This window comes from Cnephaeus nilssonii, assembly GCF_951640355.1.
Source record: "Cnephaeus nilssonii genome assembly, chromosome: 14".
NCBI lineage: Eukaryota > Metazoa > Chordata > Mammalia > Chiroptera > Vespertilionidae > Cnephaeus > Cnephaeus nilssonii.
The window spans coordinates 3,290,985-3,317,368 of NC_137085.1; the positions used below are offsets into that span (position 1 = coordinate 3,290,985).

Consider the following 26,384-nt stretch of genomic DNA (forward strand, 5'->3'; position numbering starts at 1 on the left):
GCTCAGCGAGAATCAGCGAACCCAGCAGAGAGTGGGGAGATGCAAATAGGAATTTCTTGCAACATCGACCACCTTTCCTTCTCCCTGCACCTCTCAGAGATCCTGTCCCAGCACCAGATCACTTCATTTACATGTTTTGAGGGAAGCAGGGGGAGAAACTAGCTGAGCTGGTTTTGTGTTACTTCTTTATATTCTCTCTTGGGGTCAAGAACAGCGAGCAGGGGGCAGGAGATTTTCCCGTACATGAAGACCCTATGGGTTACTAAAATTTGCTTTTGTTGATACTTGTCTTATATGATTGATTTTGATGCCCCAGAATATGAACTTTTTTGTTGGAGGAATCACCTGTGTACAGGACCCACAGCAGCTAACACGGTGCCTAGCTCCAGTGGGATCTCTGATTCTTAATTCAGGGACTTGTGCTGAACGCATCCCTGTGCTAGACAAGGCCCACAGCTGCCCCAGGCTGGAGGGTGCCTTGGTCCCCATTAGGGGGGTCATTGTGTCGCAAAGGGCTGGGTCCAGGCCTCAGCATGGAGACTCTGGGGACTCTGGGGACCCTGAGCGCTGGGTGGAGTCAGGCTCAGATCTGGTCAGGTAGCTTCTGACCTCAGGGTTTACTGAGTCTCAGAAGGGGGAGGGGAAGGTAAGATCCGACCGAACCCCTGGTCAGGTCAGTCCCAGGTCTGGAGCTTCTGGGCTGGCTGGGAGCACTGAGTCTTGGTGGGGTTAGGCCTAGGCCTGGCCAGGTGACTGGCTAGCAGGGGCTGCTGAGACCCAGGTCTTGGGAGGAGGGACCAGCCCTGTGCCTTGGACCGTGGGCCTGCTTAACCAGGCGGAAAACTCTGGCCTGCAGAGGAAGCCGAGTCCTGGACGATGGTGGGAGGGGATGCGGTGTCCATCCCGGCCCTGGAGTGGGGACTCTGGCCTGCGCAGAATGCGGAGTCCCGGGTGGGTGTCCACCCCAGGTCCTGGCCTGAAGGCTCCATGCGGTCAGGGGGCTGGTTAGCCCCAGCACTGGCGTGGAGACTCCAGGCCGGCAGGGGGCGCTGCGTTCCGGGCGGGAGGCGCAGAGCGGCTCCGGGCCGGCGGGGGGCGCTGGCGCGCGGCGGCGCGGCGGCCGCCCGGCAGGTGGCGCTCTGGCCGCGGCCGAGGCCCGGCGGGCGGCGGCGGCGGCGGCGCGGCGCTGCGCCGGCTCGCGGGCCTGGGGAAGCGGCAGCGGCGGCGGCGGCGGCGGCGGCGGCGGCGGGACCGGAGGAGGCAGAGCGGCGGCTGGCGGCGGGAGCGGCGGCCCCGGGCGGGCAGGAGCGCGCCAGCCGAGCGCACGGGCCGCGGCCCGCGGAGCCCGCCATGCCGGCGCGGGTCTGAGGCGCGGCGAGTCAGGGCCGAGGCGAGCGGCGGCCGCGCCGGCTGGGCTTCCCGCAGCGGCGCGGCCGGGCCCGAGGAGCGGCGGCCTCGGCCTCCGGCGCAGCCCGGAAATGTCCGGCAGGATCGAGAAAGCAGGTGAGGCGGCGAGGGCCGGGGCGGGCGGTGCGCGGCCGCGGCGCGGGGCGGAGGGAGGGAGGGAGCCGCGGGGCCTGCTCGGGCGCCTCCGCCGTCGCCTCCGAGGCCGCGCAGGCGGCGCCCCGCGCTCTCCAGGGCGCACGGCCGGCCGCAGGCTCGGGGGCCGGGGCGGCTCGGGGACGCGGCCCCGCGGCCGGGGTTCGGGCCCGGCCGGCCGCTCGGCCTCCGCGGGGCTCGCAGACAACGGCTCGGACCCGGGACCGGGAAGGGACGCCCGGCCGCGTGTCCCGGCGGCTGCAACGCCCGAGCCCCGCCAGGCGGCCGCCTCTCGGGCGGAGACAGGGCTGAGCCGGACAATGTGTCATTTCTAACGAGCCCGGGTTTAAATTTAACCAGAAGCGTCTACTTCGGCGGCTTCAAAGGACGCAGCCGGCGGCGGCTGGCATTTCGGGGCTCGGCCGAGGCTTCCTCGGGGCTCCGGCGCCGCTGGGGAAGCAGGGCGGCGGGCGCCAGCCGGGCGTGGGGAGCGATGTCTCCTCGCAAACCTCCTCTCTTTGTGTGCTCCCGGAGATCTCGGGGAGCGGCCTCCCGCCCCCCGGTGTTTGCCTGCACCGGGCACCGTCTCTCCAAGGATGCAGCGAGGCTCGGGGCTCCTGAGCCAGCGACACCTTGCAGGGCGAACCCTTGGGCCCGAGGCGAGGCGGGCGGGCGGGCAGCCCGGGGCTCCCGTGTGAGCAGGGCTGCGGGTCCTGACAGCCTGGGCGACTGACCTGGGGTGCCCCGGAGCGTGGCCGCCGAGCCCGGAAGGCAGGCGCCCAGGGGACTGCGAGGGGAGGTGGCATGGATTTGGAAGTGGCTGGTGCTCCCCAGGTCACACCAGGATACGTTCCTGCGATGCGCCCGGGAGTGGACCCAGAAGGCAGTGCAGCTTGCAGGCTGTGGTTTCAGCACCGGAAGGGCATTTTTTTGTAGCCTTTATTGAGGGTTTTCTATATATCCGGCTCTGTGCTAAGCATTTTAAATGTATCGCTTACTAAACCCTTGCAGATTCCCTGTGAGCGAGAGCAGGGTCCCGGCGTTTCAGGCTCGGGGCCACTCAGCGAGTTCCTGCAGGCCACCCAGCAAGAGAGCAGCGGCAGGGCATCGAGGTTCCCCAGGCGCAGGGCCCTCGGTTCCAGGCGCTGCTTCCTGGGCGCCCTCGTGGGTCTTCGGCCCTTGACCAGTGGCCACGAGTGGCTGCCCTGCACCTGTGCTGTTCCCGAAATATCGTGGGTTAATCTGTGGAGCATGTCTCAGGAGCCCTCTGCGTGGTGGGAAACTTGGGTGATTTGCTTTAAAAACAACAGGAGCAGGGTATGCTTTGACTCAGGGTATGTCCATTGCCAAAACCCCGGGAATCCTGGGAAGGAGCAGGGAAATGAAAAGCACCTGTCATCCCAGAGCTGCTCCCACCGCTCAGACGCCCCGCCCCCGACGGGATGCATCTCCCTTGGCCTTCTCATCACCCGGAGCCCCGAGGCCTGAGGCCACGTTCTGGCAGCACCGTTTCTCCGTGGGCCCTCTCGGGGCACCTCCCTCTGCCAGGCGCTGCAGTGAGGTGCCAGGAGCGGGAAGTGCCTCTCGTCCGAGGCGGGAGAGCCGCTCAGCATCACCTGGCCTGTGGCCAAATGCCCTGTGCTGGTCCCACAGGCAGGGCCCAGGGCAAGGGGAAGGCTCTGTAGGGACCGCAGTTGTGTTTGGCTCTGAAGAGGGGGTACAGGTCCCCGGGGGGAGGGGGAGAGGGCGGGAGAGCAGAGTGCAAGGGGCTGACGGCTGTGGAGAGCGCAGGAGGAGGAGTCTTTGGGGAGAGGCAGCTAAGCAGCGTTCTGAGGGCGCCGGGCCGGGGTGGCCCTGCTGTGGGGCTGGCCGGGGAGTCGGGTCTGTGCGGTGGCTCACCCACAGCCGGCAGGAAGTCGGGAGCGGCCCTGCAGCCAAGGGGGCGCCTTCCTCGGGTCTGCTGGTCCTTGGACGTGGGCGTCCCCTTGCATTCCGACGAGATTCCCAGCTGAGCTGCTGTTGGAGTTTCTAAACGGACCTGCTGGAGAGTTGCCAGCAGAGCGCTCGTGCCAAGGACAGGCCCTTGGGTGCAGCAGGCTCCCGTTAGCCGGTGCGCAGCCCAGGTAGTCACGGAGCCTGACGCCCAGCAGGCACCGGTGCTCGTGTCTGTTGACGTGAAGCAGCAGGAGTGTTGCTCACACGTGCTCGTAAGCCCTTCTTTCTGAATACAGGCCTTGCCCTGCTCAGGTGTTAAGGAACCCAGGGTTTTGGGTGTGAGAGGAAACTCCTCTGTCCATCCGTAGGGCCCTGAGGCGCGCCCATTCTTCCATCCGGACGTCCTTGGTGAGCAGCGGCCTCCTCAGCCTCCGGGAGGTCTTTGGGGCCGCCCTGCTGCGCCTCGGTACTTAGTACTCAGCGGTGCCTGGCCTGGGTGGCGCCCGCCGGGCATTCGTGTTGCCCTCCTGTGAGGCCTGCCATCGCGTCGCAGTGATGGGCAACCTTTGGAGCTTGGTGTGTCAAACTTCGCCAAAACACTGAGCATAACTCGGGTAGTGTGTCACTTTGAGGAAGAAAACATTATTTCGCAAATGTGTCATCCTCAGGAGCAAATGTTTCATCCTCGGCATGCGGCCGCGTGTCATCAGAAATGGCTGCGCGTGTCAGTGCTGACATGCGTGTCATAGGTTCGCCATCACTGGCATAGGGACACAGGAAGGCTGTTCCCAGTCGTCTGCCCCGGGCCTCACGGGATGAGGACACGCTGGGTTCCAGAGGGCTGCAGCGCGGCAGTTTGCTGGCTGGGCCTGTCCATTTCGGCTTGTGGAGGAGGCTGACTGGAGGGCCGGGAAGAAGGGCGGGTGGAGGGGGGCTTTTCTGAACTCTGGTATCTTCACAGATAATGAGGAGGGAGGGGGAGAGGGGAGCCAGAGGGCTAGGGGAGCTGGAATAGGGAGCTCCTGGGTGCGCTTTCGGGCAGAACTGGCCCGGAGAGGGGGCGGGTCCTTAGGAACCCAGAGGGACTGGTCTGAAAGGGAACGTGGCTGTGGGTGGGCACAGTGGTGGTGGGTCTCAGCTGCTCATGCTTCCAGCAAACGGGCGGAGGGAGGGGCTGATGCCCGCACGGTTCCGTAGCGTAAGCAGCTGTTGCCTGTGAGTGGAGGCGACAGACTGGTGGCTGTGGGCTGGATTCCGTCCACAGATGGGTTGTGTTTGACCTGCAGTGTTCTTGGAGAAAAAAGAAAGAATTGATGGCCAATATTTAAAATCAGGAAGTCGGTCAGAAATCTCAGGTTTCTGGTTCTCTTGGAAACTGAGACTCTGGTAGCTCTGAGCCCTGTTCCCCTGCGGCAGCTACGGATGGCCCTATCCTGCCACCAGCCATCACCCCCCCCCCCCCCAGCCATCACCCCCCGCCAGCCATCACCCCCCCCCCCCCGCCAGCCATCACTCCCTGCCAGCCATCACCCCCCGCCAGCCATCACCACCCCCCAGCCATCACCACCCCCCCCGGCCATCACCCCCCCCAGCCATCACCCCCCCCACCCCCCCCCCCCCCCGTTTCCCGCTTGGACCATTGGTATTTGAGTTTGCATCCCCTTTCCTTGGGGAAGCCATTTGCGTTTGTTGGCTTTCCATCTGCACTGAAAGCTTCGCCCCATTTCCTCATTGATTTATTCCTCGATTTCCTGCTTGAGCTTCTCTGTCAGGTGCCGTACGAGGCTCTGGGGACCTCAGCAGACAATGCGGAGGCCCTGGGAGGTCACAAGGGGTCACATCAGCCTTCCGGTGGAGGGTGTCAGGGATACCCCCCCTGAGGAGCGAAGGTGAGCCGTGGAGGATGAGGCCGTTCGCTGGCACAGCGTCGGGGAGAAGAGGGGCTTCACTCTCACTCATGCTCTCAGCTGCTTATCCGCCCCCCCTCCCCCCGCCTCCAGTCATCCAGCACCTCCTCAGGCGTGGAGTTGTTCTCCCTCCCTGCACCTGGGCCCTCCCTTCTGCAGGTGACAATCTTCAATCCTGTCACCCCAGGGCGGGGAAATGCTGGCAGACAAAACAGCCGGCACAGAGACGAGATCGTCACAGACGGGAGTGTCATGACCCGGCTCTGCGTTCCCAGCAGACCACGGTGTGGAGGAGTTTTGCCTTCGGACCTCTGGCAGCTGGGCAGGCTCGGGCCAGGGCAGGTGAAGCGGAGGGCTCACCCGGGCACCCACGCCTGTGGACAGGATTAATACGGTGTCATACTCAAGTGCCATGTTTTTCAAATGGCTGAGGATGCTTTTATTATAATTTAGAAAAATTTACACCAACTGCATTCATAGTAACTAGTTACTATGAATTTTCTCAGAATAAACAGAAAATACATGCACTGTCACATGGGCTGGATCAGCAGTCACTGTATTTTGATCAATTTTTTAAAAATTTAATTAAATTTTAAAATTAAATTAAAAAAATCTTTATTGTTGAAAGTATTACATATGTTCTCTTTTTCCCCCATTGACCTCTCCCACCTTGCCCCACCTCCTACCCCAGGCCTTCACCACTTTATTGTCTGTGTCCATGGGTTATGCATATACGCGTATGAGGTCACTGGTTGATATCTTCCCATTCCCCCCCCCCCCCCCATCAGTTTCTAACTCCTCAAATCTTACACTTCCTTTTTCTCCACCATTAGCAGTCCAGTCCACAAGTGGGACATTTTAGGGCCCCTGGTATCACTCGTCCACTCACTGTTGCAGCAATTACTGAGTCCCTCCTCGCTGGCAAACACTGATGCCTGGCAGTGGCACAGAGCTCGGGAGCCTGGCCTCCCTGGTCACAGTCCAGGGTGACATCAAAACAGTCTTGGGCATTTCCAGTGTCCTGTGGCTTTCAGAGCGCACTGATGGATGCCCTCATCCCTGATCTCCCAGCATCCTGAGGGCTAGAGCAGGGCTGGTTATCCCCATTTTGCCAGGGAAGTTTGGTGACTTGCCCAGGGTCACAGCCCTAGCCCGTTTCTGCCTTTACAGAGCACTGCTTAGAGCCTTTCATGTTGTGAGGACACAGCTTTCTATCTTAATGCTTGTTCCTGTGTCTTTCTTTCTGACCCCCCTCCCCCAAATATTCTTAGTTAAAGTAAGGATGGCCCAGAGTGGTCTTTAGCCTGCATATATTACTAATACTAATAACATTAGCAGTACTGTAAGGAGGTAAGGAATAGCATGAACACTGGCTAAATATGTTTTAAAAAACCAGCCACAGCAACCCCAAATGTTCCCTGGTCTCCTGAGCAGCTGTTGGCAGAGGTGGTTTGAATGGGATTCCTTGTAGCCAGCAGACCTGATAGGAGGCCTATAAAGATGAGTCATTCATGAGCTTGCAGAAAAATCATTTCCCAAATTAGCCCGCACTGTGAGTGCCTTGAACGCAGGCTGCTCTTACCTCAGTCCAGCTGAATGTGTCCCGGTTGCCATAATAAGATGACGCACTGGAAAGAGTAGCGGCCTGGCAACGCTTCCCGCTACCGCACCCACACGGCCTCCGGCTGGGCGCCCTGCTGCTGGGACAGGTGTTCCTCTGACTCCACCCACCTGGCCCCAGAGGCTGCTTTATAGTTCAGACACAAACAAAACCCACACTCGGTGAATTTCTAGGGGAACCCGAGCCCTGACCTGCAGTCATTTTAGTTTCTGGTCAGTTGTTTTAGACCAGCTGACTAATAATCTGAGACCTGGCATTGTGACCGTGAGCAGTTCTTTCCCTTTTCTGGTCTCATTTTCTCCATCAGTGCCTTAAGCAGGAGGAACTCGAAAATTGGTGCTTCCCCATTTGTGTGTGATGTTTTAAAGCAGTAGCTCCTCTCGTACACCAGAAGGCCGTTAGGTAATGGGTAACGGGAGCCACTCTGGGCTCAGCTGTGGCCCCTGAGGCTCCTGCATGGTCCTCCATGAGCACAGTGTGAAAACCACTTCCTGGATGCTCTTAGCCTCCTCCACCCAACCGACTTCCTCGGACTCTGTGCCTTCTCTTCGCCCAGCAGGCAGTTAAGTCCCTGGGAAGGCCCCAGATAAACACTTTGGGTAGAATCATATTGTTTAGCTCATTCAGAAACCAAGCCTCAGTTTCCTTTCTACAAGTTAAAAATCAGCTAATAGAGTTTTAAGTATAAGACCATTAGCTCCATGAGGGAGGTGCCTGTCTGGTCGGCCATGGGCTTCCCACCACTGCACCGAGTAGGTGCTCAGTGACGCCTTACCAGAAGAAGGAGTGAAGTTAGTTAGTCCTGTCATAGAATGAGCTTAGGTTTCTGACTCCAACTGTCAAAATTGTCTTCAAATGGAGCTTCTGGGCTTTGAATTCCAGTTTGTATGTTTCTGGGTGAATTAGCAGCACCAGTACTCCGGTCAGGATATGCAGTTAGTTGGGGTCTCTCTGTTACCCATATACATTCTGAGGCGAGGCCACGACCAAGTTCCCAGAACCCTGGAGAGAGCTCCAGGGCGTGCTGAGAGACTGAGCCCCTGCGGCCCTGGCTCGGCAGCTGCCTCTGGTAGAGACCGCTTGGCTCTGGGGGGAGGGTGGGGGCACAGCACCCAGTTCTCTAGGCACCGCTCCTTTCCCTGCAGCAGCTGCCATCCTGCCTCATTCACACACCAGGGCACATGCCAGCTCTGCCAGCCCGCCGCCCGGCCAAGCACCAGGGGAGGAGTCCCTGTCGCCATTTCTTATTTTCTTCAGGTGGCCTCAGTGTCATTTAGGACTAGCTCCCTGCACCATCAGCTCTCTTTGAGGGTCTGAGAGAGGTAGCTGTCGGGGTTCCCTGACTCCCCCTTTCTTCTTTGTCAAGGGCCTTAGGAGAGTCTCTCTTGCCCGTTCCTCATCCTTCGTGAGCGAAGATGCAGTGGAGAGCCTTCCCTAATGGATGAGGAACCTGGTCTGGTCCCCGCTGGTCACAGTCCTCTTTGTCCCCACTCCCAGCCTGTGGTTGGGCCGTGGATGATGGTCTCTGAACCCGAGTCCTGACCTGCAGTCTGGACCGCCCCTCCCTAAAGCTCTGGGCCTGCTTCACCACGCTTAGCCCTCGTCCCAGCCGTGTCTGAAAGGTGGTCTTTCTCCTGCTTTCCTTGGCTTTCTGCCTCCACACACTCACTCTACTGCAAATGCAGCTTTGTGATCGGGAAACACTGCCCTGCTTCTCAAGCAAAGAAGTACGGCCTGTCTATCGTGGCGGGGGGGGGGGGAGGGGGAGGCAGTTAGGGGGACACGGGGGGGGGGGGGGGCACTTCCCGAGGCTGCGGACAGAAGGGTGGAGTCCAGGCGTTTCTAGCTTTCAAACGTTTATGCCATTGGTGTGAACTTGACAGTCAAGGCTCCCAGCCATGCTGTTCAAAGCCAGCCCACCGTCCCCCTGAGCTTTGGGAGAAGACAGGGTGGATGTGGAATGAGAAGAGAGGAAGGACAGCAGGGATGACCACTGGCCGGTGTATTTTTGTTTCATCCCAAGAGACCACCTCCGTTTCTCCTTGCAGAGGCGACGCAGTATTAATTAAACCTTCTTCTTCAGCACCGAAGGCGCGATACTTTGGTTTTGTGGCAGTTCCAGGGCCTCGCAGGCAAGGAACTTAAAATTCCGTTGAACCCTACAAGCGGCGTGATTTTTAGACCCTTCACACCCCCCTTGATTAATTTTCGCAATCAAGGTACATTCAGAAAGGCTGGAGTTTCGCTGTGCAGTTCCTCGGCCTGTGCTGCCCTGTGCTTTCCTGATTGGTGCGAGCGGACGAGCGTGGCCTCCTTGCTAGTTAGTTCCTACGGTCGGTTCAGACAGCTGTTTGCAGAGCTGAGCCCAGTCAGCTCTCTTCACTTTGTCTAGTCATTTGGTCCTGGAGCGACAGAACCTCTCCCCGAATTAGCATGACCGCACCCCTGTGCTTCTGCCCCAGCTTGTCCAGGCACCTTACAAATATTAATTCTCTGAGCTCATCGGAAACCAAAGGCAGATTGAAAGCATGCTTCCCTGCGTGATCTGTCCTTGGTTTGTTCATGAGGAGCTGTCTCTATTATTACCCTAAATGTGCAAGGTTGTAGAATGCAAAAAAGGAATTGGGCCAGAGACCTGGACTACATTCAGCCCGTGTTGCAGGGAACCCAGAGTTCCCTGGTCCCGGCTTGGTGGGTGAAATGTGCGTACCAGTGAGGAAATCGTGTGGCTGAACCATCCGGGGCACGTGTGCATCACTGTCTCTGAGGATGCTTGGAACTGTGGCCTCTTCAGGTGATGGAGAGAGAACTGGCCGGAGTGTCTGGCACTGCCGCAGGCCCGGTGTCTCCTGGGCAGGCCTCGGTCCCTTCCTGGACCTTGAACTGCAACACTGCTTCCTGAGCTTTTTAAAGATCCCAAGTCCTGCTTAGGATCTGATGGAAGCTCGTGGACTCTGCCCCCAGGGAGAAAGATTCATTTACGTGTGGATATGGTTCTATGAACTCTAAATTCCTGCTATTATATGATGCATAATAATTTACAAACTCCCCCGGTCTTGGAAAGCTCAAATGGAATCTTGGGCATCTGAAGTAATCAGGATTTGATTTCTCCTGGTTCACCCAGACCTGAGTTCAGGTGCTAGTCAGTAATTATACTTTCCTGGAGTTTTGTAAGGATTTCATGAGATGATGCTTGCACGCTGCTTAGATAATGCCTATGTGGGCAAAAGGAGAAACCTTTCCCCTTCTGGAAGAGAGTATTTTTAATTTACGTACAGGAAGATGGGACTCTGTGGGGATGTACAGTTCTCCGAACGTGAACTCACTTGTAGTTTTGTGAAGCTACTAGCACACGAGGACTGAGATGGATCCTGTCACTCAGGGCGGGGAATGCTGGCTGCCCCCTTGCAGCCACGCTCTTTCCTCACTCCTGGCTCCTGGCAACCATCTGTTTTCCACTCCTGTAGTTTTGCCTTTTCCAGAATATAATATGGTATCAGCTTGTGGAAATGTGCTTCTTTTACTCAGCAATACTGCCTTGGAGACTCATGAAGTTATTGTGTTGTTGTTTTTTATCGGAAGTTTCCTTTTTATAGCTGAGTAGTATTCCATTGCATGGACATAATCAGTTTATCTGCATGGAATTTGACTTTGGTTAACTAGCTCTGTTTCCTGGAAATAGATAAGATGGCAGTTGACCAACAAAAATCAAACAACCCAATTTAAAAACCTGAGTAGACATCTCTAAAGAAGATATGCGAATGGCCAACAAACACATGAAAAGATGCTCAACATCACTGATCACTAGGGAAGTGCAAATCAGAACCACAGTGAGAGCCCACCGCACACCCATTAGGATGGCTCCTTTCAAAAGAACAGAAAGTAACAAGGGTTGACAAGGATGTCTAGAAACTGGAACCCTTGTGCACTGGTGGAATGTAAAATGGTACGGCCGCTGTGGAAAGCAGTATGGCGGCTCCTCACAGAAATGAAAAATAGAGCTACCATATGATCCCGCAGTTCTTCTGAGCACACACCCAGAAGAAATGAAAGCCAGGACTCAGAAAGGAATTTGTCCATTCATGTTCACAGCATTATTCACAGCCAAAAGGTGGAAGCAGCCCAGGTGTCCACTGATGGAGGATAGGGGAAAAAAATGTGGTTGATGCACGAAATGCACTATTTCCACCCTTAAAAAAGGACAATCTGACACCTGCTTCAGCATGAATGAGCCGAGAGGACATTATGCCAGTCACAAAAGGAAAATACTATACAAGTCCGCTGGTGTGAATGAGATACCTAAGATTAATCAGAGTCATAGAGACAGAAAATACTAGTAAGTACAGTGGTGGTTGCCAGGGGCTGCAGGAAGGGAGAATGGGGAGTTAATGTTTAACACATAATTAATGTTTAAGTTCAGTTTTGCAAGACAAAAAGAGTTCTTGGTAGTAACACAACAGTATGAACGTACTTATTCTGAGATGTACTTAGTAAGAGCACACTCTTAAAAATAGTTAAGAATGTAAATTTTATGTTATGTATATTTACCACAATTGGTAAAAAATTACCATGGGCAACAAATACTTTTCAATATTTACATCATCATTATTTAATCTGAAGTATATTAATACAATAAATTATATTAAAACATTAAAAACATGATGACATATGACAGCTGTATTACTGGGAACCAGTGCGTATGGTCTAATTAATTCACCTGGGCGGGGACAGTAGGAGAACTGGGAACACCTGGCGGGACAGGCACTCTGCGCCTCTTGAGCGCAGTGACTCCTGCAATTAAGCGTGTCCCTGGAGCGGTCCTGTGCGGTGAGGAGATGCTGGCTGCTGTGGGCAGGACGCTTTGAAGCCAGGGTGGATCCTGGGCCCACCAGATGTGGATCTCGTCCCTTTGGACCTGAGCTCTCAGCGGTGCTGGGCTCCTTCGTGGACCCTCACAGGGTACCGTCCAGAGCTGCCCTCTGGCAGCCTTGGTTCCTGTCCTGTATCTGTCTAAGTAGGTTGGTGCCAAGAGGGGCTGAGGAAGGACAGGGGCCTAAAGAGCCCGGAGCCTGGGGCGGGGGGTAGCCTGGCACATAGGAGTGCTTACCGCATGTCAGCTGTTAACGGAGACTCTGGGACTCCGGGTGGCTTCCACGAGAGGCTCTGCCTGGATCCCCCGTCGGCACGTCCTCTCGGGTTAACAGCACAGATGGCACTTACTCCAGCGCTGTTTGCAGGGTTCCGGGCTGTTGGCCACAGGCGTGAGACAGTGTCACTGACTGGGAGGAGGGGAAGAGAGAGGTTGAGCTCTGAATCAAGGCCCAGAAGCAAGCTCAAGTCTCCAAGAATTTGAAGGTCGCAGAGCCTGCCCGGTCGTGATTGCCATGATGGGGTCTCTGGTCCCAGGAGTATCATTAACCCGTTTCTGTATGAATCTTGGATGGAAGGCAGTTACTGTGTTTTTTTGATACCACAGCACCAACACATAATACTTCCCAGGAAAAAAGGAAAAATAAAATACATTAGCAAGATAGACTATAAAACAGTGCACTGATTTCAAAAGTTGAACTGAAGAGGTACACATCTTAGAATCAGGGAATTCAGTATGAAACGGGCGCATTCTTTCAGCTGGTTTCTTGAGCGCCCACTGTCTCCAGTTCCCGGCAGAGGTGCTGGGATCATGGGATGGATAGACCAGTGCTCCTGCCCTCAGGGCGCTCACGGCGACTGGCCGGAGCTCTCCCTCCAGGCGAGACGGGGCCTGTGCGCGAAGAGTCCGTCTCTGGAGTTCGGCTTAGGAATGTCGCTCTGTCCTGGCCTCACAGTTAGATGTCGGCCAGCAGAGGACCATTACCTGAGGATCACTGTGCTCATGTAGACGGTGACAGATGGGGTGATGATCGCACGTCCTGGCTTCACCTGCTGTCCTGGCAGTTATTAATAGCACCCGCCTGTCACTCAAAGGCGCCCTGGTTTGGATAAGGAAACACTCGGGGAGGAGCCATTTACCACCCTGAGTTCCACCAGCTTGTGCTGGGGAGGGGCTTGGTCTGCCGCGAGAGAGCTAACTCAGGACGTGCCTGTTCCAGCCCAGGCCAAGCCCCTCGAGTCCGCAGGAGGGCCAGCTGAATGGGGTTTGTCCGTTCTCCCTGTGAGCAGAGAAGGAAATTACTGTTTCTCACTTAAAAAGGTTTTTCTCTCAATTCCAGGTGGAATTGACAAAATTGGAGGCGCGGCCTTCTCCCTTTCATGGCCTGCAGGCGGGATTTAGTTCTTGGCCCAGCCCTGACACACGTGACTGCCTTTCTTGGGGGCGTGCTCTGGAACTGGAGGTGGGGGGCGAGTTCGAACCCCTTGTAATTTGCAGGTTAGGTTGGACCCCGAGAAAGATGGCCTGGCCGACTTTACAGTCCATTTCTGTAGAGTGTCATTTTAGTCCTGCCTGGACAGAGAAACAAAGCAGCCTTGTTGGGGATACAGTATCAATGTTCAGTGAGGATTAGTACTTTGTTGTTGTTGACACACCCCTGCCAGAAAGAAGGCAGCTGGCTGACTGTGGAAAAACACCGGCCTGGGGGTCAGCGATGTGGGTTCCCGGCCATCTGTGAGAGCTTGGGGCCATGTCTTCCCTCTCTGGGCCGCAGTCTCCTCATTTCAGAATGAGAGGGTTGGGCTAGCTCTGTGGTTCTTAGCCTTTTGGAAATCTTTGAGACGCTAATCAAATGCCGTGGAAAGGCCCTGCCCCCTCTGGCCTTCTCCCATCCACATACCGCCAGCTACACAGGGCCTTGGCACATGCTCTCCTGCCTAGAATGCCCTTCACCTCTGCTTGGTCAGCTCATGCTCAGCTTTGAGCCTCAGCCTTCCCTGACCTCCCAGGTTAGATTAGGTCACCCCGCTAGATGTGTTCCCCTACCCGGAACTTCTCAGCACTGATCGCAGGGGAAACTAAGTAATTCTTCGTGCATGTTATCCGACTCTCCCTACGCCCTGGCGTTCTGAGGCTGTGGCTACGAGCACGGCGCAGAGAATCCGACCTCTGCTTCCTGTGACACACTTCGAGAGCGGGCCTTTGCCTTCGATGATTTCCTCCAGGGCTGCGCAGGAAGTCACTTCAAAGTCGGGTCTCTTTGGCCCCAGAAGATTGGCTACCAGCCTTTCTGCCTCCGTGCCCTGCGGGCCTGACCTCCAGGCTGATCGTTCCCGTTTGTTTATGTTCTGGACTGAGCTGGAACTCCCACTTGGAACATTCCCACAGTGCTTGGCGCTTCCTCGTATTGTTGTATTTTCTCTGGAGGGGAAGTGACCAACATCAGACTTTCCTCCCAGCAGACACATTCCATGCACAAAGCCTGTGGCAGCTACTGGGCGCCCGGCGAGAGCCCGCCTGTCTCGTGGCCTCTGGGGGTGAACGTGCACACACAGCGACCGCTGGCCTTCCCCTTCTGAGCCTTCATTTCTGTTGCCTTACTCTCCCTCAAGAAGCGAGCTGCGCCTTGCAGGACTCCCTGGTTCGGCTGTCTTCTGAACCCTGCACTACCTTGTGCGGAGGGTAGGGCTCTCTGAAACGTTTCAAACCGCATTAGCCACAATGTTACCTCCCTGGTTTATGTCACTTTCCACAATCAAAATGTTATTACCATGGAACAAAGGTTTGTAAGTGAAATTTCATTTTATTTGCACTCAGGGAATGAGCTAGTTACCAGAATGCTGCAGTGGGCCTTACGTGATGTGGAAAAAGGATCCCTTGTAAGGGTGAAGATTTTTCTTTTCTTTTTTTTTTTTTTAATGTATTCCATTGATTTTCTACAGAGAGGAAAGGAGAGAGATAGAGAGCCAGAAACATTGATGAGAGAGAAACATCAATCAGCTGCCTCCTGCACACCCCACACTGAGGATGCGCCCACAACCAGGGTACACGCCCCTGACCAGAATCGAACCCGGGACCCCTCAGTCCGCAGGCCGACGCTCCATCCACTGAGCCAAACCGACAGGGCTGAAGATTTTTCTTTAATGTATTGCATCTAAAGCTGGATGTTTATATACAATAAAATAATATAAACCGCAACAGTAGCTATTCTGTAAGTTTCTGCTGAATGTAAGCAAGTTTTAAACATCATCTTTAATCTCTAAACTGCTTTATGAAGTAGGTGGCACAGTGGTACACATTTTACACAGGGGAAAAGTCAGGTCCAGAGAGGTAACTTCTAGCTCAGAGTCGCCCAGCTGTGAAGTGCCCCAGAGACTCAGGCCAGCTGTCCTCCAAAACCAGCACCTGCCCACTGCTCTACCTCCTCTGGCCACGAGGAAGCAGATTTCCTAGCCAAGGAGAAAAATTCTGGGGCTGGACCTGGCTAAGTATGTAGTCTTGATGCACCCCCCACCCCCACCCCACCTGCAGTCTCATCTGTAAGGTGTGGGAGGGGCTTGTTGGGGTTAGTGACTTGGGGCTTGTGACAGTAATGCCGCTAGGAGTGACTTGGCCAACGTGGTGAAATGCCATCTGACCGAAAGCAGTGCCTGCACCCACAGCATCCAGCCATGTGTGCGAGGCATGGCAACACATCGGACTGGCCGCCCAGTGAGCGCTCACTTCTGGGCGCGTTTCCTTTCACTCATCTTATCCGTGAGAGTCCCAGGTTGTCTCCGGAGGTGCCCCTGAGATGGGTCCCTTGCCCAGTTTGGATTGTGAACATAGTCACCTTGGAGATGACTTTAACAGACACTTTCCCAAGCTGGGGAGAGCAGGCTGTTTATCTTCCCCACCCCCACCCGTGCCCGCCGCAGTCACGTTGGGAGGCCATGATCACCTGAGAAGCAGTTGAACCGCAGGCTCTTTTCAAACTGTTCTCTCAAGAAAATGTCCAGTTTGTTTAGAAGGTTCGTTAGTAAATCAGTTGTTTGGGACTTGGGATGCATTTTCTCAGGGCACCAGTTAAGAGTGTGACAGCCCCCAGCCAAGGAAGGGCAGAACCAGGCTTGAGCCCAGTCCCCAGCTGTGACCTGTTGTCCTGGTGCACAGGCACCGGAGAACTGGCCCAAACACCGCTGCTGACTTCAAGGGCTTTCCACACTCATAGGGGAAGTGGCAGGATAGGGACGAGACCCCAAGGCGGGAAACGGCCTGCACTGAGGGCCGGGGGCAGTGGAGGAAACAGGCCCCCACTCCTGGCTCTTGCAGGGAGGAGAGTTTCTTTATGAATTAGAAAGTCTGGTTACCCCGTTCTTGGGGGTAGGGCAGTCAGTGTGTGTGTGTGTGTGTGTGTGTGTGAGAGAGAGAGAGAGAGAGAGAGAATTCTCATTTGTTCATTTGCTTATCCCTTAGTCCACCCATCTGTTTGTTCAACAGCTATTAAGCACCTACTGTGTGCAGATATTCTGCTAGTGCTGGGCGGCATGTGTTCAGAGCATTTGGTAAGTCGTTTGCCAAATGTCTGTAATTAAAACTTTCTTTAGGTGAAAGGAGACATTAAGATGCAGGTTTCTAAGTAGAGCCTTTTTGATCTGTTGTGCTTTTGCAAATGTATTGAACTTCATGTCTCGTGGAAGAAATGAGGTCAGCTGTCATACCGGGTTGAAAACTTGCTTAAGGAAAATTGTTATGGTATTTAGAAGGAAACTGAAATCTTCCAATGTATGGAAAGGGTGGGTGATTACTGGTGGGGGTGGGGTGGGGTGAGTTGAAATTGGGTGTTTTACCAGCTGTTGTGTTCCAGTGGCCCCCTCTGGTGTGGTGGGACTTCGGGCCCTTGATCTTTCCGGTTGGTGTTTGCAGTTTGGTTGGAGGAGAGCTGGGCGGTGCAGTGTGAGGGAGGGCGGCTGGCAGTGGGCCTCACGTGCTCTCTCCTGCCCTTCACTGGAGGAGTGGGATAGACCTCTGCTGCTGCTTGCTTTTCCAAGTTCGGAATCAGAGGCTGTGGTCTTGAAACGTGGTTTCTAGATCGTAGATCAAAAGATGAGACCCTGAAGTGCACGCAGAGGTTTGGATTGGGCTTCATTCATGTTCATGCTGTCAGGATGATTCCTCTCTCCCCGGGGACCAGCCGGGCTGGTGCCAGGAAGGCCAGGGCACCTAGGAGCTGTGACGGCACACCGAGCACAGGCATGCGTGTCACATGTATCCCGAGCCTGTTCGGTGCCTCTTACACTCGGTCTCTGGGTCCTGTGGGTCTTTGGGGAAATACTGTCCCTAAGTTTTATTCTAGTTCTATAATTAGCTTGAATATTATACCACCCAACCCCAATAGAATGAAATTCCCTTTGATTGTTTGCTGGTGGCTGAATTGATTGAAGCCAGAAGTCTGCCATCTGAGCTAATATAATTTCCAGTCTAAGATTATACAAATGTTGACGATACGTATTTACCAAAGGATTCCTCAGTGTCAGGCAGCATGCTAAGCACTTCATACACATTTTCTTTTGTTGGATCCTCATAATAGGAGGCAAGACTGGAATTATGCCCATTTAACAGATGAGGAAACTGAGACTGCTATGCTCAGTTGGTAAAACCAGTGGCAGAGCTGGGATTTGAACCAGGTGGTTGGCCTCCGGGCTTACCTGCTGTGTGCTCCAGGGCATTCTTTAAGAGCTTTTCTGACCATAAACTCTGAGATTGAAATCAATGAAATCTCTCAATCTACCTTGACATTGTCTTTTTTTTTTTTTTTTTTTTACCAAAAAAAGGATATGATTTTATGCCCTTCTTTTGTCCCAAGAAACCTGTTCAAAATATAGAGGTGCAATACTTCCTCCAGAAAAATTATGTCCCAACTGGAGTGGGAGGTTAGAGCTTGAGATTACAAACTCTTCGCTGAGTCTGTCCTCTGTGGTCTTTTCTTCTTTGGAAACGGGTGTAGCTTGCATGTTGGTGTTTGTTTGTTTTCCCTTGGAAACGGCACTAATGAATCAGTTTGCCTTCTCTGACGGAACTCCCTTGTGATGCACCCTGGCCTGAGTGAGAACCTTCAACAGAAGGCGTGCCCCGAGGCTCTGTGTGACAGCGTTTCTCCCGTGGCACTCCCAGAACTGGTCCATTTTTAACCTCCATCTTTTTGATCACCTGACGCCCCACTCAAGAAAAGCGGTATTGAAAGTGTTTGAAAATACAGTTCATTCTCTGAGGCGGCCGCTGTGCCCATGAGTAATAGTGTCAAAGGAAGGCCAAAGAAAGAGCTGCTTAATATAGACCATTACTGAGGCCCACCGATGGGTGCAACGAGCCTTTTCTTCCGATTTCCTCCCTGGAAGTAGACGGGGTTGGAAAGGCAGGAAGCGAGGACCTTCCAGAATAAAATTCAGGTTTTCCTTGTAAGGGTTGCGATGTCGCAGAGATGAATCAGCCCGCTTTCCGCTGCTGACTCGGTGCTGCTGGGTGTTCAGCAAAGACATCCGGGCTTGAAGGGCTCTGTGATCTGGCGTTAGAATGGGCAACGCTGTTGAGAAACAGGGGCCCCTGCACCGCAGCCAGCTGTGTCCCTGGAAACAAGGTAAGAAGCCCTGGGCTCGTCTCCAGGAAGAAGGAAGGTGACAGCCTTCGGTGGGGATATTTGGACCCAAAATCAGAGCTAACCTGCCTGGGGCAGTACCTTCAGCTCAGCATAGGTTAAAGAAAATTAACAGGTATTTCTAAGGAATAAAATGGCTCGTGTCTCAGTACGATCACATGGCGCAGTGTAGCACCTGTCTGTTGGTTAAAAACTTTTAGATTAAAAAAATATTCCATGTAAATATTTTTATATTCAGGAGTTTGACTCTTTTGTGAGTTTGCTGTAGAGAATGTTATTAATAGCTTTTAGATATATAGACCCTTTCTTTAAGGATTCAAAGTACCTTCTGTAAAAGAATCTCATTTACCCAGCCCGGCCACCCATGATGTGGGTCAGCGGCATCTGGTAACACCTCCTCTGTCTCTGAGGTCTGTCTCAGTTTTGAGGTGGAGGGAGCCAGCGGGGCACAGAGCAGCACTTGGTGCCCCTGGAGCTGCGGGCCGTGCAGCGTGTCCCGGGGCAGTTGCGTGTCCCAGGGCACCCGCTGCCCGTTTCACTGTTGTTAATCCAGCAGACCAGCAGCAGTGGGCAGACCCAGCAGGCATGCCAGACTGTCAGAATGGTTCCCTCGGGACTTCAAGCTCTGGCTCTTTTACCTCCACTTGACACACAGAAAAACAAAAAACCCAGAGCCAGCACTTGACCTGCAGCAAGACAGTTTGCCTGCTACTGTGTGGATGTGTGCTGATGTCGGGAAAATAAACTGAAGAAAATGCTGCGTTTGTGAAGAGTGGTCTTCTGAGGTCAGAGTATGGATCATTTGTTTTAAGGGAAAAGTAGATGGGAGGCTAATTGGTAAGTTTCGGCCCCTCTGACTTCCCATTCTTTGTCCATCCAGGTACGCTGACAGAGGTATTTTTAGTGGCCCTTGATCAGATTCTTGTTTGGCTAGAGCAGTGATAACACATTGGGGAAGTTCAGGAACTTTGACTATGAACTGGGTAGTAGATGATGTTAGGAACCATTGCTAATTTTATGATGCACAATAATGGTAATGAGTCATGTAGGAGAACGTTCTTTTTTGGATAGTCATGCTGAAGTATTTAGGAGTGAAGGGTTATGCTGTCTATAATTTTATTCTAAAATGATTCAGGTCAGTGAATGAATACATACATACACACATACTTACAGATAAGCAACATGGGATAAGTTTAGCAAGTGTTAGAATCCAGGTTAATGGGTCTATGAGGTTTGTTATATATATTTAAATGTATTTTACTTTAAAACAAAAACCAAAAACCAGTTGCTGGCTAGGACAGCATAGCAGCACCCTTCAGGAGAAGGGGTGGTCGTCACTGAGGGGGTCGTGTGCGCACGCTCCGTCAGCACCACGTGGGCTGGTGCTCTGGCTGCCAGAACAGCACTGGCCTTGATCCACTAGCGCCAGAGCACCGCTTTGTAACAGGCGTTTAATATATTTACTTACTGTTAGATTACCTCTAGTTTTCCTCAGAAAATGTCTCGGAGTTAAAACATCTTAAAATTTCCGTTGCAGAAGATGGATTTACGACAGAATTAAAGAAAGCTTTGTGGTTTTTGTTGTTATGATGTTTAGTTGCATTCCGTAATTTTAATGAGAGCAGTTGTAGGGCCGCTGTTGATAGTGGCGATTTCAGGCTCCACAGTGACAGCGGCGGGGGGGGGGGGGGGGGGGGGGGGCGGGCGGGGGTGAGAAGAGCAGCTCGTTGCCCCCGATTTCTAAGTCTTCGTGGTCCCGATGCCAGGAGCATGCCTCTGCCAGTGTCGGGGTTTGTTTGCGCAGGTCAGACTCTGGGACGGCACTTTGTCTCCCAGCCAAAGTCCATCAAGCCCTGCCAGGGACCCACAGTAACAGGGGTGTGTCCTTCAAAGTTTATCTGTTTGTCGCTGTCTCTAAGGGTTGTTTATGTTTTAGAAATTTGATTTTAAAGCAATATTTGGAAGCCAGATTTAATTAATCCTAGGCACCACCCTCACCCTGACCCTGACCCTGAGTACATATTCCTCAGTCTACGCTGCACGAGGTTGTGAATCTCAGCGGATGGCTGACGGCCCCAGGGCCTGCAGCATGGTGTCAGCCTGCTTTAGGGGCAAGTGAACGGTAAACTGAGCACGTCCTCATGTGCATTTGCTCCGGGAAGCTGGGACGGCCAGGCTGCCCTGACTTCTGTTCAGTGGCCCTATGACTCATTGACCCAGACGCCTCAGAAGACACACTCTCAATCTCAATCTCTCTCTCTCTCTTTCTCTCTCTCTCTCTCTCTCTCTCTCTCTCTCTCTCTTTCAGAAATAATTTGAAAGTTGCTTACAGTGGTCATTTTGGCTTTGGGGACTACAACAAGGGCAGAGAATTTCCTTGGGAATTAAAAATTGCAGCAGTAATTGCAAATTGAATTGTTATCTCCTTCAGAAATCCCAGCAGCTCCGGGCCATACCAGCCTGTTAAATGGAAATGTTAGTGATTTGCATGTTTGTACACAGTTGGGTGTGAGCTAACCAAATTAACACCCTTCAGTGGAAGAGCTGACTATGCAAAGTGCCTTTCCCTGGCCGAGCTGATGGGTCTGCAATGCTGGGAAGGAGCTTGGCTGGGCGAGGTGGGGGAGGGGAGGGGTGGACTGTCGAGAGGCAAGGATTTGAAGGATTTCCACGTGCTCCTGGGACCCGGTGCTATAGGGGCAGTTTTATGACGGGTTGGATTCCAGTCGGCAACGGTGTTTAGACTTGCCTCTGCAGGCTCGGTGGTGAGGAAGCCTCTGGGGCTGCTGGGCGCCTGTGTGCCAGGTAATTAATATGAAGGCTTTTCTGGCCAAAGCTGGAGCTGGCCCCCCCACCAGCTAGTTTCTGGTCTTTATCCATTGCTATGGGCCGCGGTGGTGTCTGGTATCCACCGCTCAGGCAGCACTCCAGAGCGTGCGCGGCTTTCTAGCCGTGTCTTGGTCTCTGCTTAAGATTAATAATAACACATCCCTCAAAGCACCCTTGCAAGAATTAAATGAGATCATTCATGTAAAGGGGTCATAGCCTTTAACATTCAGTAAGCACTCAGTGATTAATAGTAACTCGTATCATGCATCCCAACTAGCAGTGTGCATTTCATTAACGCTGTTTCCTTCTCTCAGTTGAAGGGAACACATGCCAGATGATCTCAGAGGTGTCTTTGCAGTCTGTGAATCAGTGCCCAGCAGCTGTGGCCTCTGCCACTAATACCTGCGTGCTCCCCAGATGTTCAGGACCTGCAGAAGGCATCATTCTGTTGAGCACCATGGTCACGGGGGCTTTTTATGGTGAATTTCTTTGAAAACGGTTATTGCAGGATCAGACATAATTGAACTGTTCCTAGTGAGCTAAAATATTAAACTAACCAGCACAATCCATTTTCCCATTCTGAGTACAGTGGTGTTGAAATGTTGTTTTTCCCATAGTTACATAGTGGTGAAGAACATGGCCTCTGGAGCCTGGCTGGCCATGGTTGAATCCTTGCTCCTCTGTGTTCTAGTTGGCTCGTCTTGGGCCGGTTACTTCACTTCTGGGCCTTAGTTTCCTCATCTGCATATAGTACCTCATGGGGTGGCATAAAGTGCTTAAAACAGTGCCCGGCACGAAGTAAGTGCTCAGTAAGTGTTTATTATTGTTGTTATTCTTAGGTTAAATACAGAGAAATTGCATTTTATTTTAGTTGTAAAAACGTTACATTAAAGAAATATTTTGAAAATATGGACAAAATGCAAAGAAGAAAATGCATGTTGAGTGTCTGAATCTAAAGAACCTAAAACCGAGTGAGCAGAAGTATTAGCTGTGGGTGTTCACCGTCTCCAGAGCATTGCACATGTATGCATGTTTCATGTCGCTGTATCATGTGCAAATCGTTTCTTTGATTTCGTGCCTCTGTGTGGTCTTCATAGCTACTGTGAAGGCTGTAACAACCCTCATGCTGGTGTTCCATACGTATTAAGTCACCCACCTGCTGCTGGATATTGGAACTACTTCCCCTATTTGCTGTTGTAGGGAAGGCAACAATGCATAGCTTTACTCATATACTAGAGGCCTGATTCACGCAGCCCCGTCCTTCTGAAGGTCATCCAGAAGGACGTCCGGAAGGTCGTTTGGCTGTCCGGTCTAATTAGCCTATTACGCTTTTATTATTATAGATATTTGTGATTCCACTGGATGATTCCTTAGGACAAGTTCCCAGGACATTTTCATGAGTGATGGTTAAACATATCAGTTAGCCATAACCACATCGGCATTGAGTATTATCATTTTGAAATTGATTCTCTTGTAAAACTTAAACTGTATTTATTAATTCTATAGTGGTGAGTTACTTGATGGCATGGGGCTCAGAGAAAGGGCATGGGAAGTTCAAACGCCATTATCAGTGCTAGGAATCTATTTTTGTTTCAGAATCAACACACACACGCACACACACACACACACAGTCCTTTGCATTGGACTTGGTTCAATCTCATTCAAGTGCTGTGTTTCATAGAAAAGAGGTATGAGACTTTACTTGAAGATACCGTTTACCATCACAACTTTTGTCTTCTGCCTCCCAGGGAGCAATGATTATTAAGTACTTTAATTTTCTCACATGAAGGGGACAGAGTGAGCCCAGATGTGTTATTAGCACTGTTAGCGTGATGCTTACGTTAGGCAGTGTGACTGATGACCCAATGTGACTAATGACCCCACTCTTCCTCTTCGCCACTTCTCTTGAGGGCTGGTTCCTTACCATTTTCCCCAGCTTCTTGTACATGACGGGGCACCAACTCGTTGTTATTAAAATAGATATCCTGCTATTAAACAGCTTAAGAGGGTGGTTTAAATAGACAACTGCAGAGCATCAGGGTGTTAGAATAAATGCCATGAACAAAGACGATGCCTGCGCCTCTTCATTGGTGAGGTTCGGGGCCATGTTTGGAAGTGGCCATAAAGAGGGTTCGGGGTAAGAGAGGTGTTCAAAGCGAAGGTTATGTGACATGCTGACGGAATCATAGTCTTGAGCTAGAAAGGCATGGTAAACAGGTTCTAAAATGATTCCTTAGTTTTACCAATGAAGAAAGTGAGGCTTAGAGAAGTAAAGCAACTTGTCTAAAGTCCCGCTGCTAGTCTGGTGTCTCCTGTGGCAGGACAGTAAAATAACAGTAATTAATAAGGTATGTAATATGGCACTGGGCTGGTGGCTCGGTTGAGCATCGTCCCGTGCACCAAAAGGTCACTGGTTTGATTCCTGGTCAGGGCACATACCCAGGTTGCGAGTTCGATCCTTAGTTGGGGTGTATGTGGGAGGCAACCGGTTGATGTTTCTCTTTCACATCAGTGTTTCTCTCTCTCTCCCCCCTTCTCTCTCTCTAAAATCAATAAAAACATTTTAAAAATGAGGTATATAATATTAATACAAAACATACAGCATATTGTATGTGTTATGATTATATATTTTATAGGTCTATATTTGCATTATAGAATAAATGTTTAGTACACTATATACATATTTTATGTACAGCTATCAAATACACAGTATATAATGACACAATAATACATGTAATAGTTATACAGTACTAATAGATTGGTCTATAATGCTGCAATATGGTGAAAGCTCACTGTATGCCAGGCGTGGTGCTAAGAGATCGGCTGTACCTTGAGGGCTTCCATAGTCGGTGTTTTGTTAAGTGAAAGATCAGATGTAGGAAATGGAAACCATCAATGTGAAGGAATTTTTCTCATGAGAAGCGTGGGGTGTTGTTTTGGGTGTGGGTAAGAAAAGGGAAGGAAACGTCACTTTGTCATCAGATATTTCCAAATTTAGAACAATATCTGTGCCTCCCCATTGGCTTTAGGATATGCTTTACCCTGGGAACATGCATAAAACACATTTCCAAGTTTGGCTGTTTCTTTTCCAGCTGCATAGAGGGTGTCACATTATTTAAGATAATAACAATGGCCAGTGGTCACTTTATAATTACCTTTTGTCGATAGCTTTTAGGGCACTTGATTTCGGAAGTCACTTCTGAAATACCCAGATGACTGTTTCTGGGGACCTTGTGGGCCACAGTTGAGGAATTTGCCCCAGGATGGTTCATCTGTGTTGAGTGGGTGAACTTCTTTTTTTTTTTTTTTTAATATATTTTATTGATTTTTTACAGAGAGGAAGGGAGAGGGATAGAGAGCTAGAAACATCGATGAGAGAGAAACATCGACCAGCTGCCTCCTGCACACCCCCTACCGGGGATGTGCCCGCAACCATTGTACATGCCCTTGACCGGAATCGAACCTGGGACCTTTCAGTCCGCAGGCCGACGCTCTATCCACTGAGCCAAACCGGTTTCGGCAAGTGGGTGAACTTCTTAAAGGGCCAGACAGTGAATACTGTAGGTTTTGCAGGATCAAGAGGCAAAATGAAGACTATCATGTAGGTACTTGTATAACCAGCTAAAATGAAACCACTTAAAAATGTGAAAAGGGTTCTTTGCTTGCCAGGCTATAAACAAGCAGCCTGCACAAACTGCCAGGAGGCCGGAGGTGTTTAGGCTGTGGGCGGAGGTTTGCCATCCCCTGCTCTACGAGGTCTTCTTAGTTCAGGTGCTCTCTGCTGTCATTGTTACTCTGAACTCAGAAGCACGTGACTCATCAGCTACCAAAAATATCTTCACATTTTCAGGCCAGAGGAGGACTTAAATATCATCGTCCAGCTGCCTCCTTTTTATCACTGGGATTGCTTAGCTGGGCCTTCTGGTTCCTAGTCTACCGCATGCCCATCGGGTCTTTGTCTATAAGCATAGCTCTTATCAGCACCTGATGAGAAAATAGATGGTGAGGGGCTTGAAGAACCTGGTGCTATTGAATGTAGAGGCCGTAAATAGTCTTCCTGTACATGAAATGGGACACTACTAAAAACTCGACAGTCATTCATTTATTGATAGATGTGTGCTCATTCATTCAAGAAATATTTGTTGAATGGGTCGTATGCCAGGCACTGTTCGAGGCACAGGGGGACACCTGATGAAAAATTAAGACATCCTGCCCTCCTAAGTTTACTGTGTGCATATAAACAAGTAAATATAAAGTCTGTTGGGTGACAGGCTTCATATAGAGAAGAAGGCGGGGAAGGGGCTAGGCGGTCCCAGGCTGGGGGAGGGTGGGAAGGAGGTGCCCAGGGATGAGAAGTTGGAGGAGGTGCTGCAGCTGTCTGAGCAAGAGCACTCCAGAAGGACTGGCTGGGTTGAGGGCCTGCGGTGGGAGCTCCCGCTTGTAGGAAGACCACGAGGCCAGTGTGGCTGGAGTGGAGTAGACTCGGGGGGACAGATAAGAAATGAGGTCAGGGATGCCTGGCCAATGTGGCTCAGTGGTTGAGCGTTGCCCTATGAACCAGGAGGGTTTCCTGGGTTGTGGGCTTATCAATGATTCTCTCTCATCATTGATGTTTCTATCTCTCTCTCCCTCTCCCTTCCTCTCTGAAATCAATAAAAAATATGTATATTTTAAAAGAGTATATTTTAAAAAAGAAAAAGGTCAGGGAGTAGCAGATCGTGTAGAACCCTGCAGGTAACTGTCAGGGGTTTGAAGGGAGAGCGGTGGGGTTTGCTGAAGGGTTGCGTGTGGGGTGTGGGAGGAGAGAGGGTCAGGAATGACAGATGTTCTGGCCTGAGCGGCTGCCTGCTCTAACAAGCCGGGTGCCAGTGGAGCAGCATGGGGAAGATCAGGAGTCGTGTTTGGTGCGGACTGGGTTTGTGGTGTCTAGTAGGGATCGGGAAGGAGGCGGCCAGTAGGCAGTCAGACATAAGAATCAGGCGTTCAGAGAAGTCAGGTTTTTTGAGTCGTTGACACGTGCGGCTGGACGAGATTACAAAGAAAGTGAGT

At 52.1% G+C, this 26,384-nt stretch overlaps 1 protein-coding gene across 3 annotated transcripts in view; it reads left to right on the plus strand.

Moving 5' to 3' along the window:
- Positions 1 to 1,336: 1,336 nt before the first annotated feature.
- RAPGEF1 (Rap guanine nucleotide exchange factor 1) overlaps positions 1,337 to 26,384 on the plus strand; it is a 106,265-nt gene continuing 81,217 nt past the window's right edge. Inside the window, exon 1 of one of the 3 annotated variants that reach the window (XM_079790126.1) lies at positions 1,337 to 1,503. In XM_079790126.1, the coding sequence (XP_079646252.1) occupies positions 1,479 to 1,503 (25 nt within the window). In that variant the 5' untranslated portion in view covers positions 1,337 to 1,478. Of the gene's footprint in view, positions 1,504 to 17,798; positions 18,489 to 26,384 lie in introns of those variants that run through there. The other 2 variants (XM_079790125.1, XM_079790127.1) reach the window with 2 other exon arrangements.